This window comes from Phyllobates terribilis, unplaced genomic scaffold (genome assembly GCF_046119375.1).
Source record: "Phyllobates terribilis strain yellow unplaced genomic scaffold, ASM4611937v1 Scaffold_7__3_contigs__length_470593459, whole genome shotgun sequence".
In the NCBI taxonomy this organism is placed as follows: domain Eukaryota; kingdom Metazoa; phylum Chordata; class Amphibia; order Anura; family Dendrobatidae; genus Phyllobates; species Phyllobates terribilis.
In genome coordinates this window covers 398,544,399-398,558,860 of record NW_027362767.1, presented here as the reverse complement: position 1 = coordinate 398,558,860, position 14,462 = coordinate 398,544,399, and the positions used below count along the sequence as shown (strand labels likewise).

Below are 14,462 nucleotides of genomic sequence, written 5' to 3'. Positions count from 1 at the left end.
CGCAGCGCCGCTCCCCGGTCCTCCCTTCACACCCTAGCCGCTGATGTCCCCACAGTATCCGCATGGTGTTACAAAAATCCAGACATTTGTGGCTGTGTGATGAAGGTGGCTGTGTCCACCGAAACGCGTTGTGTGTATATTAATAAATCAGTCCTTTTAATATTTTTGCCCTGTTATTGGCGCTCTGGTACCGCTATCCATATTCACTGATGATGTGCCAACATAGCCTTATGCTTATAGCCTCCTTTTTATATTCATACTGTATTCGTGTTTATTTTTTGTGTACTTTTTATTTTTAATAATGCTTGCTTGTTTTTATACGTCTGCCAGTTTTTCCTTCCTTTTTGCTTATTATACATCTATGCGAGTAAAACACATTACTGTTCTGCAATTGCCTTATAGGGTTACATAAACCCAGTACACAATCCAAGCAAAGTAACTCCTGCAGCCGGGGGCTCCAGCTCTTGGGGACAGTATTATTATACTAGATGGTGGCCCGATTCGAACGCATCGGGTATTCGAGAATAGGTATGCGGCCGACTGGGCGCAATTAGCAGAGCGGCGTTTAAATTTGGCGCCCAAATCGCTGATTGGTCGCGTTAGGCAACCGCTACCAATCAGCAAAGCTGTGTTTAAATTTGGCGGCAATATCGGTGACTGGTCGCGGGCGGCGGCCGCGACCAATCTGCGAACCGTGTTAGTGAGGACTGGAGAGCGTGTTTAAATTTGGCACCAAAATCGCTGATTAGTCGCGACCAATCAGCAGAGCGGTGTTTAAATTTGGCGACCAATCAGCCATTTTTAACACAAATGTCTGGATCTTTGTAACACCATGCGGATACTGTGGGGACATCAGCGGCTAGGGTGTGAAGGGAGGACCGGGGAGCGGCGCTGCGGGTCGGGATACTTCTGCTGCGAGCGCCCGCTCATGTCCCGGGTACTCGCAGCGGAAGTATCCGCACAGGCAGCGCCGCTGACATCCATGCGGCAAGGGTGAGAAGGGAGGACCGGGGAGCGGCGCTGACATCCAATTGGTCGCGGCCGCTATTTAAATGCGCAGCACAAATCGGTGATTGGTCGCGGTCTTGGCCCGCGACCAATCACTGATCTTGCGGCTAAAGTTAACCACTACTATGCTGATTGGTCGCGGCCGATATTTAAATTTGGCGCCCAAATTGGTGATTGGTCGCGGGCAGCATCCGCGAAAAATCAGCACAGCGGTATTTAACTTTTGCGCTAAGATCAGTGATTGGTCGGGTCCGAAGACCGCGACCAATCATCGAATCGTCTTGGTGAGGACCGGGGAGCGGCGCAGCCTGTGCGGCTACTTCCGCTGCGAGAACCCGGGACATGAGCGGGCGCTCGCAGCAGAAGTAACCCGACCCGCAGCGCCGCTCCCCTGTCCTCCCTTCCGCATGGATGTCAGCGACGCCGGCTGTCGTTCCGCTGCTACTGGCCAGGACATGAGCGCCTCGCGCCGCTCATCTCCCGGCTGCAACACCGCTGAGCTCCGCCCCGCAGATGAACCGCTAACGGCCGCCATCTTTTTTCTGAAATCCCGCGGCGCTGATTGGCCGCTGCCGGACCAATGAGCGACGCGGGATTTCCTGGACAGACAGACAGACAGACAGACAGATAGATAGATAGAGAGACAGACAGACAGACAGACAGACAGACGGGATAAGACAATTATATAGTAGATAGGGTATTTTGCAAAATATCACAAAGCACCTAGTTCATTAAACACAGTCTCTTTCTAAACCTACCCCGTCAGTTTCTAAAAATTTCTTGAATTGCAATTGAACAAAACACATGCGAAATGAGGCCACGGTTAACCTCACCCATGTTCTAATTCTTACTTGACATAGTAAGAGCAGAACTGTTTTCAAGCCAGAAAATATCTGAAGAACGATCAGAAGCCAGAATGTATCTCTCAGAAAATATTACCTTCCTTCTTACAGCTGCGGTGTCTTGTCTCATCTTAATCATAAGTTTTTTGCATTTTTGGAGAAAGGGGAACTTACCACCTGGACCTATCCCATTGCCAATATTGGGAAACTTACTACAACTAAGAAAAGAAGACATAGTGAAATCTCTGCTGAGTGTAAGTGTTTACCAAGATCTGATCAGCCTATGAGTAAGTAATCTAAAGTTATATTTGCTTCACGTACTGTATGGACTTGCTATTGTGACAGCAGAAGGGACAAACACCAGTCTCTGCTGCCATCACTGAACCTACAATGGTCATGAGTGACCGAGGTTAGAGACTGGGGCACAGTGGCTGGCATTGTAACATCGCATGATACGAAGTCCTTAGAAACATTAGTGGTTGCTTCCTTGAGTCCGAGGGTGAGGGCTTTTGCTGAAACCCTACTGTTTGTTTAGCAGCATACAGTTAGGTCCATATATATTTGGACAGAGACAACATTTTTCTAATTTTGGTTCTAGACATTACCACAATGAATTTTAAATAAAACAATTCAGATGCAGTTGAAGTTCAGACTTTCAACTTTCATTTGAGGGTATCCACATTAAAATTGGATGAAGGGTTTAGGAGTTTCAGCTCCTTAACATGTGCCACTCTGTTTTTAAAGGGACCGAAAGTAATTAGACAGATTAAATAATTGTAAATAAAATGTTCATTTCTAGTACTTGGTTGAAAACCCTTTGTTGGCAATGACTGCCTGAAGTCTTGAATAGTGTTGAGCTACCCCCGTAGTGTTCGAGTTCGGTTCGGTTCGTCGAACACCTGTGTGTTCGACGAACTGTTCGTCGAACTGTTCGTCGAACACCTTCGAACACCGTTAAAACCAATGGCAGGCAAACAAAAACACATAGAAACACATAGAAAACACCTTCAAAGGTGTCCAAAAGCTGACAAACTGCTCAGAAGACATAACTAACACATGGAAAAGTGACAAGTACATATAGTCATGCGAAAATAAAAGAGGTGGAGGAGTAAAAGGAGGGGGAGACACAGATATAGGCATGTCATGCCCTTCTAAAATCCAAAAAGTGAGAAGCCGACACGGCCAGTCCGCTCCTGCCCGTGCCACCTCCGTGTCGCCGGGTTTGTGCCAGAGCCGCGGTGAACCCTGACGGCCAGCCCCCCTCTCCCAATACTGGTGCCTGTCCGCTGGTGGGTCGAGCGAGCCCCCCTGTGGTGGAGGCAGCTCTAAGCTTTTTAATTTAAATTGTCTCTCTAATTTGAATGAATACACTTTAAATCCATTTACAAGGATCTATTGGAGGGCAAGTCTCATGCCAGCAGCCGCGGTAATTCCAGCTCCAGTAGCGTCCACTAAAGCTGCTGCAGTTAAAAAGCTTTTATAAGGATCGAGCTCGGCTGTCCACCGCAAGGCATCCTACTGCCAGTCCCAGCCCCTATGCCTTGGGGTGCCTCCTGATGCTCTTCACTAAGTATCCCATGGTCCCGAAGCATTTCCTTTGAAAAAATTAAGTGTCTAAACTACAGGTGGTGTAGCTTACTTAACAGCCGGGATAATCCACTGACTAGCAGACACTGCTACTAGGCACAAAGTATTTCCTGGGCTAGATGCAGTTAAAAATTTGTAATTAGATACTGTCGTTGGATGCTGAGAAAGCATTCCATAGAGTCTCCTGGCACGCCATATATGATTCTCTTAAAAAGCTTGGGGTAGGGGTCTAGGGGACCCTTTTATAGCCAAAATCATGGCCCTGTATCGCAATACGTCACCTAGGCTGAAGATAAATGGAACTGTAGCACCCTGAGGGCTCGGTTGCTACAGACGTATTGCACCTCACCCAGAGGTGTGATATCTCACTCTCAGGTAAGGATGGAGTGTGGATCAGGACCCGACACCTGCATGCATTACACCACATTGCCGTGGGGCAGGGCGACCAATATGCCCCTGAGATGGGCACGACAGTCCCTGTCCCTGGCTGGAGTGGGGGGAGGGAACACTGAGGAAGGGTAACCCTGTAGTGCAGTAGCAGGGAGGAAGCAGTTCCTGGGTGCATTGAGAAGGGAGTATAAAAGGTGGGCACCATCTCAGTTCAGTGCAGAGAAGTCTGAGCAGAAGTGGCAGGGAGCAGGGGCTCTGCATGAGCTCTGCTCCGGAGGCGGGCCTAGTAACAGAGGCCCAGGCCTGGAAGAGGGAGAAGGAAGGAAGAGGAGCGGAGAAGGCTCCAGGAACGAGGAATGAAGGGATCACAGGGGTGCGGACGGGCGAGTCGCCACCGCACGCCCGAATCCACCTGCGTGGAGGGGTCAGGCCACAGGGGGAGACCGGTCCCCGAACTAGTGGAGGCAGGAAACGACCCTCAGCTAGAAACCGGAGGCTCTGACATTTTATGTGGCGCAGCCCCTCGCTACACCCGCTAGGAAGGCACCACATAGGGTAAGGGAAACTGGAGCCAAGTTTACCAAGAGGAGGCCCGAGGCAGCCGGACAGAAGTGTTGGTAAGAAAGGCCAGACAAAGGACACACAAAGGGGGTCCTGTGAAGTGCTCCAAAGTTATCTGGGAGTGGTCTGAGCCCCTCACCTGGTGAGCACAGTACGACGTGGGCAGCCGTTACCTGCAGACGTGGTCTGGATAATAAGAACTGTGAGTAAAGGCCCTGGACTGCATTACTGACTCCGTGTCGTTACTGCTGCTGCCCTGCACCATCACCCCCATCCTCCGCATACACTGCCCTGAGGCTATACTCCTCCCGTGGGGAGTTATGCTACGCTCTGCTGCACCCACAACACCAGCCTCAGCGGTCTGCCCTGTAGCGGCGGTTCACTCTGACCGCAATCCACGGGTGGCGTAGTCGGACATTTAAACATCAAAACCACATAAATAGTTCCACCACTGGTTTGACCGCCCTGAGCCACGGAACCGGGTCGCCGCCACGAAGACTACAACCACCAGCATCCACCAAAAAGGGTCCGGCTCCGGGTGTCCCAAGGCCCAGGGGGTGCGTCAGAACATTTTCATCACCTTTCACAATCACCAATGGGACAAGGCAGGGATGTCCTCTGTCCCCTCTCTTATACATCCTAGTGACGGCGCACCGGCTCTCATCAATTCGCCATAACCCCAATATTAGGTGGATTGAGGTGGGAGGCACCGAGTACAAGTGCTCTCTATTTGCTGATGATGTCCTAGTATATATCACTCAATCACATATATCCATCCCTGCTGTTATGGCTGAAATAGATCACTTTGTTACATGGTAAAATTTTAAAATCAATGCAGCGAAGTCTGAGGCCCTCGATGTCTCCCTCCCCAAATCCATATAGGATTCCATCCAGTCCAACTTTCCCTTTGCCTGGCCCTCACAGGGTATCAAATACTTAGGAATTCCTATTCATAGAGACCTCTCCCATCTATGTTATCTTAATTTTGGGCCCTTTATTGAACAATTCCATACAGACCACGGTTGGCAAGTTAGAACTGTAAGATTCACTACGTGAACCACTGGTGTTTTGTGGAAAAGCACATGTACACTGCGTTCCAAATTATTATGCAAAAAGTGTTTAGGAGTGATAAGGGAAGAATTTGTTTGTTTGTCAGTTAAACTCATTGATGGTGATGTGTGTCAGGGCTCTTTATATCACTGTAAGCAATTGCAGACACCTGTGCTAATTAGTTTGGCAGGTGTGTCCAATGAAAGGCAAGACTACTTAAGAAGGCTCTCTCACATTATTAAGCAGCCTACATTTTCTGCCAAAATGGGAAAGAAAAAGGATGTGTCGGCTGCTGAGAAGCAACAAATTGTGGAGTGTTTAGGTCAAGGCATGACTACAATCAACATTGTGCGATGATCAGGATGAAGTGTCTTGGCAATCAAGAAGTATGTAGCTGATTCACAGTACACACGTGTGCGTGCTGATAAGGGCAAATTGAGGACTCTTTCCTACAGGCAATTACGTCAGGTTAAAAGAGCAGCGGCAAGAAAGCCTTGTCATAGCAGCAGACAAGTTTTTGAAGCTGCTGGTGCCTCCAACGTCCCCCGAACAACAAGATGCAGGGTCCTTCAGAGGTTTGCAGCTGTGCATACGCCATCCTGTCGACCTCCTCTATCCACTTCACACAAGCAGAAACGGCTCCAGTGGGCCAAACATTACATGAAGACTGATTTCAAAACTGTTTTGTTCACGGATGAGTGCCGTGCAGCGCTCGATGGTCCAGATGGATGGAGTGGAGGATGGCTGGTTGATGGACACCCCACGCAAACACGGCTACAGCGCCAACAAGGAGGAGGTGGAGTAATGTTTTGGGCTGGAATCATGGGGAGAGAGATTGTCGGCCCCTTTAGGATCCCTGAAGGCGCTAAAGATGAACTCCATAATGTATGTGGATTTTCTCAAACAGCACTTCCTGCCATGGTTCAAGAAGAAGAACCGTGTATTTCACAGCAAGATCATTTTTCTGCATGATAATGCACCATCTCATGCTGCACATAAAACATCTGCATCTCTGGCTGATATGGGCATAAAAGGGGACAAACTTATGGTGTGACCCCCATGCTCCCCTGACCTCTACCCCATTCAGAACCTTTGGAGCATCATTAAAAGGAGTGTCTATGATGGCGGGAGGCAGTTCACATCTAAGCAACAGCTCTGGGAGGGTATTCTGTCCTCATGCAAAACAATTGAAGCAGAAACCATCCAAAACCTGACAAATTCAATGGACGAGAGAGTTCAGAAGTTCCTTTCGAACAAGGGGTCCTATGTGAAAATGTAACATCACCTACAATAAAGTTTTGAGATGAAAACTGTTTGATTTCAGTTTCTAACAACCTGCTAATGCTTATAATTTCAAAAATGACCATTTTTTTGGTCTTTATTAAAATGAAAAGGTTGATCGAAAAGTTTGGGGGATCTAAGAGTGTGGCAACCCAGTAGTCATGATTACTTCGAATTCTGACAATATGAGGGTCATGCTGCAGGTAGTGCAGCAAGAAGGCACTTATGTGTCTTGCGCATCTCGGAGCCCCAAAATTATTTTCCGGGCTAGATGCAGCTAAAAATTATTTTTAATTTTAAATCTGGTGGAGCTTATTATAGATGGCCTAATAGGATCAGTGCTGCACACTGCTACAAAGCCCAAATTATTTTCCAGTTAAGATACAGATAAACATGATTAGTAATTTGAAAGCTTAAAACGGTTGGTAGGGTGATTTTAACCAATCATCAAGCTTTTACTCTCCCCAGGATGACACAGGAGTAGAAAAGTCGTTTCGGATCCATGATTTGTTCATCTTTATGAACGTGAGTCTGTCTACATTATCAGTGGAGAGCCGCGTGCGCTTATCTGTCAGCACACCACCAGCAGCGGTGAACACACGTTCAGACAGAACGCTGGCTGCGGGGCATGACAAGATCTCCAAGGCGTAAGTGGCTAGCTCCGGCCATTTATCCAGATTGGAAGTCCAAAAAGAGCAAGGGTCCAGTGACACAGTCGTGGCTTCAATGTTTACTTGGAGATACTCCTGTACCATCGTCTCTAGGCGTTGACTATGTGTCAGACTTCTTGTCTCCTGTGGCCTTGCAAAGGATGGGCTAAAAAAGTGATGAAATGATTCCGCAAAATTGATGTTACCAGCAGATACTGTGGTTCTGTTACGGTTTGAGTGCTGAACACTTGACGGTCCCACGGTTGGCAAGTTGGAACTGTGAGATTCACTACGTGCACCACTGGTATTTTGTGGAAAAGCACATGTAAGATTCTGCAACAGTCTCTGCTGATACTCCTGCATGCGTGCATCCCTTTCTATGGCAGGAATAATTTCTGCAAATTTACTTTTGTACCGGGGATCTAACAGTGTGGCAACCCAGTAGTCAGGATTATTTCTAATTCTCACATTTCGAGGGTCATGTTGCAGGTAGTGCAGCAAGAAGGCACTCATGTGTGTTGCACATCCAGGAGCACCAAGTCCCTGTTTTGTTGGTGGCGAGGTAACAATCATGCTTCCTTCCTCTGTCCTCTCCCCCCAACCTCGCACAACAGAAATGTGATCAAGGTCTCCCTCATCTGATGAGTCTTCCATCAGTTCGTCCTCCACTTCTTCCTGGGCTCCTGCACCTTCCTCACTAGTTTGGCTGCTACCATGCGCCCTGGTAAAACCATCTCCCCCACCCTCACATGCCTGCCGCCTTGGTGCTGCCGACCGTCTGGACCTTGCAGATGTTAGCCCTTCCGCATACAACTCCTCCTCCTCTACTTCCTCCACCTCCTCTTGTGCCACCACCTGACTCCGAATTCTGTTTAACATGTGCTCCAGCATGTAAATCACCGGAATAGTCATGCTGATAATGGCATCGTCAGCACTAAACATCTTCGTCGCCATTTCAAAACTGTGCAGAAGGGTGCATAGGTCCCTGATCTGAGACCACTCCTCCAGCGTGATTTGCCCCACCTCTGAATCTCGTTGGCCCAGGCTATACGTCAGAACGTATTGCACCAGGGCTTGTCGGTGCTGCCACAGTCGCTGCAACATGTGCAGAGTTGAATTCCACCGGGTAGGCACATCGCATTTTAGCCGGTGAAGTGGCAGGCCCAACGACTTCTGTAGAGATGTAAGTCGCTGAGCTGCGGGATGCGAACGGCGGAAGTGAGCACACAGCGACCGTGCCCTCTGCAGAAGGCCATCTAGTCTGGGATAGTGAGCTAAAAATTGCTGGACAACCAGGTTCAACACGTGAGCCATACAAGGCACGTGTGTGACATTGCCCCGGCGAAGGGCCGCACCCAGGTTTGCAGCATTGTCGCACACGGCCTTCCCTGGTTTCAGGTCCAGTGGAGACAACCATTCATGAAATTGGTTCTCCAGAGCTGACCACAACTCCTCAGCTGTGTGACTCACATTTCCCAGACATTTCAAAGTAAAAACCGCCTGATGACGTTGAGCCCTACTGCCAGCATAGTAAGGAGGTGTGCAGGATCCCTTCTGCGCAGTTAGAAAGCTTGTGGCATGACCAGACAGGCTTTGGGTGCAGGTGGAAGACCGAGAGGAGGTTGAGGAGGCAGAAACAGTGGAGGAACTTTGACATAAAGAGGATTGACGCACAACTCGTGGGGACGGCAAGACTTGGACAGCAGCCCCTTGTCCTGCTGTCACCATAGTTACCCAGTGCCCAGTCAGCGACATGTAACGCCCCTGTCCATGCCTACTCGTCCAAGTGTCTGTGGTGAAATGCACCCTGTCACACACAGAGTTTCTCAAAGAAGCGGTGATGTTGTGTGCGACATGCTGGTGGAGCGCAGGCACACCTTTCTTTGAGAAGTAGTGCCGACTGGGCATCTGGTACTGGGGCACTGCGACGGACATAAGGTCTCGAAAATCCTCTGTGTCCACCAGGCGGAAAGGCAGCATTTCTGTAGCCAAGAGCTTGCAGATGGTGAAATTCAACCTCTTAGCTTTCTCATGGCTAGGAGGAAATGGTCTTTACTTGTCCACATCTGAGGGACCGAGGGCTGGCTATTGTGCTTAGACGGGATTGATAAGGGTGTCCCCGGCAAACTGCCGGTCTGTGAGGAAGATGCAGGCGGACATGTTAGGTTGCCTTGATCCAAAGGTGGTGCTATCGATGTCGGACAGCGCTCAACACCAGCTGGTGTTACCAACTCCAAAGAAAATGATGACCTGCCAATCACGCTGGCTGTTGCGGGTAAAGAGGTGGCAGGTCTGCGCCCCAAAACAGGTGTGACTGCTGTCCCCCCAGTCACAGAGGATGAAGAGGCCGCGGATGCACAAGATATGGCAGACGGTGGTTGGCCCGGCCGGCTAGGCCGCATTGTAGCACACTGAGCTTCCCACTGCAACTTATGCTTCATGTCCATGTGCCGGTTCATGCATGAAGTACTCAAACTATGTATTTTTTGGCCTCTACTTAGCTTTTGCTGACAAATGTTACAGATAACATGAGTTGGGTCATCTTTATCGATCTGAAAAAATGCCCAGGCTATGCAAGGCTTAGCACCCATGCGACCTGAAGAGCCACCACGACTTGTGGTGAGAGGCAGAGTTGTGTTTGAGGATGCAGTTGTTGACGTGCTTCCAGTACTACATCTCTGTCCAGGAAGGCGCAACCTGACCTCGTCGTCACTAGCATCTTCCTCCACCTCCTCTGCTGACCTCATCTCTTGGCTGACTGTGGGTTGACAGTAAGTGGGATCTCCAACCTCATCATCATCACCCTGTGTGTTATCACACCCGTCGTCCTCAGAGCCAACCTGTTCCTGCCCTGACAAAAAACTAAAGTTGTCGCTCCAATCAGGTATTTGAGTCTTATCATCGTCTTCCTCATTGTCTCCACCAACAGGAGTTACAGTTTGGGAATGAGGGTCTACATTATGGTCAGAACCTTCTGCGTCTGGTCCTGGATCCGACTCATAAAGATTCTGGGCATCAGTGCAGATCATTTCCTCGTCTGGATTCACAGAAGCGCTGGAGTCGACCTCTGATTCCCAGGCTATAGTATGAGTAAACAGCTCTGCAGACTCAACCATCTGTTCTACCTCATACTCAGACGGGCAGCTGGAGATTTGGGAGCTGTGAGGAAGCAAGTGCGATTTGGGTGACACCTTTGAGGACTGGAGTATTTGTGATGTTGAAGTTGATGTGGAGGAGAGCCCACTTAAAGGAGCACTTGATATCCATTGAAGCACCTACTGTTTTTGTGCCTCATCTGGAATTTGTAGCGATTGGCGTGGCCGTAAGAAAGGGATCTTATCACATTGTCCGCTAAAAGAAGTAGACATTTTAGTTTGGCTGGAAGATGGTCTTTCTTCTGCAGATGTTACTGTTGCTTTAACACCTACCCCACGGACACAACCTTTTTTCCCCTTCCCAACACGCCTATTACCCTTTCCACCAGCAGCAGGCCTTTTTCCACTCATTTTGGTGGTTAACTAATTCACAACTCTGGAGTTGTTTGCACAAAAAAACAATGGATGGTAACCGAGCAGAGCCGAGTGGCCAAACTGTGGTATTAGGCCAAAACTATTGGCTGGGTTAGATGCAGAAAAAAATTATATTCAATTTGCAACCTGATGGAGGTCAGTATAGATGGACTAATACAACAAGTCCCACACACAGCTAGAAGCCCAATATTTTTTCAGAGGTACTGTAGATGCAGATAAAAATTATTTTGAATTTGCAACCTGATGGAGGTCAGTATAGATGGACTAATAGAGAAAGTCCGACACACTGCTAGAAGGCCAAATATTTTTTCAGAGGTACTGTAGATGCAGATAAAAATTATTTTTAATTTGCAACCTGATGGAGGTCAGTATAGATGGACTAATAGAGAAAGTCCGACACACTACTAGAAGGCCAAATATTTTTTCAGAGCTAGATGCAGAAAAAAATTATATTCAGTTTGCAACCTGATGGAGGTCAGTATAGATGGACTAATACAACAAGTCCCACACACAGCTAGAAGCCCAATATTTTTTCAGAGGTAGATGCAGAAAAAAATATATTCAGTTTGCAACCTGATGGAGGTCAGTATAGATGGACTAATACAACAAGTCCCACACACAGCTAGAAGCCCAATATTTTTTCAGAGGTAGATGCAGAAAAAAATATATTCAGTTTGCAACCTGATGGAGGTCAGTATAGATGGACTAATACAACAAGTGCCACACACAGCTAGAAGCCCAAATATTTTTTCAGAGGTACTGTAGATGCAGATAAAAATTATTTTGAATTTGCAACCTGATGGAGGTCAGTATAGATGGACTAATAGAGAAAGTCCGACACACTGCTAGAAGGCCAAATATTTTTTCAGAGCTAGATGCAGAAAAAAATTATATTCAGTTTGCAACCTGATGGAAGTCTGTATAGATGGATTAATAGAACAAGACCCACACACAGCTAGAAGCCCAATATTTTTTCAGAGGTAGATGCAGAAAAAAATATATTCAGTTTGCAACCTGATGGAGGTCAGTATAGATGGACTAATACAACAAGTCCCACACACAGCTAGAAGCCCAAATATTTTTTCAGAGGTACTGTAGATGCAGATAAAAATTATTTTGAATTTGCAACCTGATGGAGGTCAGTATAGATGGACTAATAGAGAAAGTCCGACACACTGCTAGAAGGCCAAATATTTTTTCAGAGGTACTGCAGATGCAGATAAAAATTATTTTTAATTTGCAACCTGATGGAGGTCAGTATAGATGGACTAATAGAGAAAGTCCGACACACTACTAGAAGGCCAAATATTTTTTCAGAGCTAGATGCAGAAAAAAATTATATTCAGTTTGCAACCTGATGGAGGTCAGTATAGATGGACTAATACAACAAGTCCCACACACAGCTAGAAGCCCAATATTTTTTCAGAGGTAGATGCAGAAAAAAATATATTCAGTTTGCAACCTGATGGAGGTCAGTATAGATGGACTAATACAACAAGTCCCACACACAGCTAGAAGCCCAATATTTTTTCAGAGGTAGATGCAGAAAAAAATATATTCAGTTTGCAACCTGATGGAGGTCAGTATAGATGGACTAATACAACAAGTCCCACACACAGCTAGAAGCCCAATATTTTTTCAGAGGTAGATGCAGAAAAAAATATATTCAGTTTGCAACCTGATGGAGGTCAGTATAGATGGACTAATACAACAAGTCCCACACACAGCTAGAAGCCCGATATTTTTTCAGAGGTAGATGCAGAAAAAAATATATTCAGTTTGCAACCTGATGGAGGTCAGTATAGATGGACTAATACAACAAGTCCCACACACAGCTAGAAGCCCAAATATTTTTTCAGAGGTACTGTAGATGCAGATAAAAATTATTTTGAATTTGCAACCTGATGGAGGTCAGTATAGATGGACTAATAGAGAAAGTCCGACACACTGCTAGAAGGCCAAATATTTTTTCAGAGCTAGATGCAGAAAAAAATTAGATTCAGTTTGCAACCTGATGGAGGTCAGTATAGATGGACTAATAGAATGATGCTATGCCCAAAAGATTTTACTTCACTAGGTGCAGTAAAAAAATTGGTATTCTATACACAGGTGGTATATCTTGCAACACAGATAGGCTACTCCACTGACTAACACACTCTGCAATAGGCCAAAAAGGATTAGCTTTGCTAGATTCAGCCAAATGCTGTGAAAAAAACTTGCACAGCACTGGCACAGACCTGCCTGGCAAAAACTGATAGGAACTGATGTAACCTAGTCCTGAAAAGGACTCCAATTACAATTAGTCTTTACTCCCACAACCTATCTATTTAAGAGCACAGACCTGCCTGATAAAAGTCGTAGGAAATGCTGTAACCTAGTCCTTAAAAGGACTGCAATCACAACTATTCCCTACTCCCAAGCTATCTGTATATTTGTGCGAAAATTGGCTTGAAATTAACAAGGTATAGCGCACACAGCAACAGCGGTGCCGTCTAACACGCAGCTGCAGCAGTGAGAAAATGGTGGCGACGGGGAAAATGGCTTGGTCTTATAGGGCAAGGACATGTGACATACACTGCCAATGACACATGCCCTTGCTTGTGTGAAAAAAAGCACTTCGCTCCGTGTGTGCGCTGCTGATAGGCTGACAGATTGCACCTCCCCACTGTAAATGCGGGAAAGAGAAAAAAAAATAGAGATCTTCATTGTTCCTGCAGAGATCCATCCCCTGCCCCTCCCTCCACCCCGCTGTACACTCAAACTGCGTATTAACATTAATTTTCATCATTGCTGAGAAAAAATCCAGTTATGATTTTGGTGCACGAACACTTATCGAACATAACCTCGAACAGCCGAATTTTTCTCAAATTGTTCGTGTTCGCCGAACGGCTCGAACACCGCCCAAAACAGCTCGAATTTGAGATTGGCGAACAGTTCGAGTAGAACAACGCTCATCTCTAGTCTTGAACTCATGGACATCAACAGATGCTGTGTTTCCTCCTTTTTGATGCTCTGCCAGGCCTTCACTGCGGTGGTTTTCAGTTGCTGTTTATTTGTGGGCCTTTCTGTCTGAAGTTTAGTCTTTAACAAGTGAAATGCATGCTCAATTGGGTTGAGATCAGGTGACTGACTTGGCCTTTCAATAATATTCCACTTCATTGCTTTAATAAACTCCTGGGTTGCTTTGGCTTTATGTTTTGTGTCATTGTCCATCTGTAGTATGAAACGACGACTTGTGTTGAGCAATAACTTCCAATATCGGGAAATATCGGATTGGATTGGATCGGACCGATAGCCAAAAAATATCGGATATCGCCGATTCCGATACCGGAAACCAATGCAAGTCAATGGGACACAAATATCGGAATGAAAATAAACCCTTTCTTTCCTTGTAGGTTAATTCTATATGAAGGAAAACAACTAAGAATAATGTAGAATGTATTGGGGGAGGTGGGGGAGACAATAAAGGCATAGAGGTTTAGCCCAATCAAATGGAATAGCAGGAATTAATTTTTTTTTAAGACGTTCTAAGTTACAAAAATATTGACTATGTTAAACTTTTT

At 46.6% G+C, this 14,462-nt stretch overlaps 1 protein-coding gene across 2 annotated transcripts in view; it reads left to right on the top strand.

Annotated features, from left to right (window-relative positions):
- The first annotated feature begins 1,823 nt into the window (after positions 1 to 1,823).
- LOC141155002 (cytochrome P450 2B4-like) overlaps positions 1,824 to 14,462 on the top strand; it is an 80,587-nt gene continuing 67,948 nt past the window's right edge. The window contains exon 1 of one of the 2 annotated variants that reach the window (XM_073641593.1): positions 1,824 to 2,104. In XM_073641593.1, coding sequence (XP_073497694.1) covers positions 1,925 to 2,104 — 180 coding nt within the window. In that variant the 5' untranslated portion in view covers positions 1,824 to 1,924. The remainder of the gene's footprint in view (positions 2,105 to 14,462) is intronic. The other variant, XM_073641592.1, reaches the window with a different exon arrangement.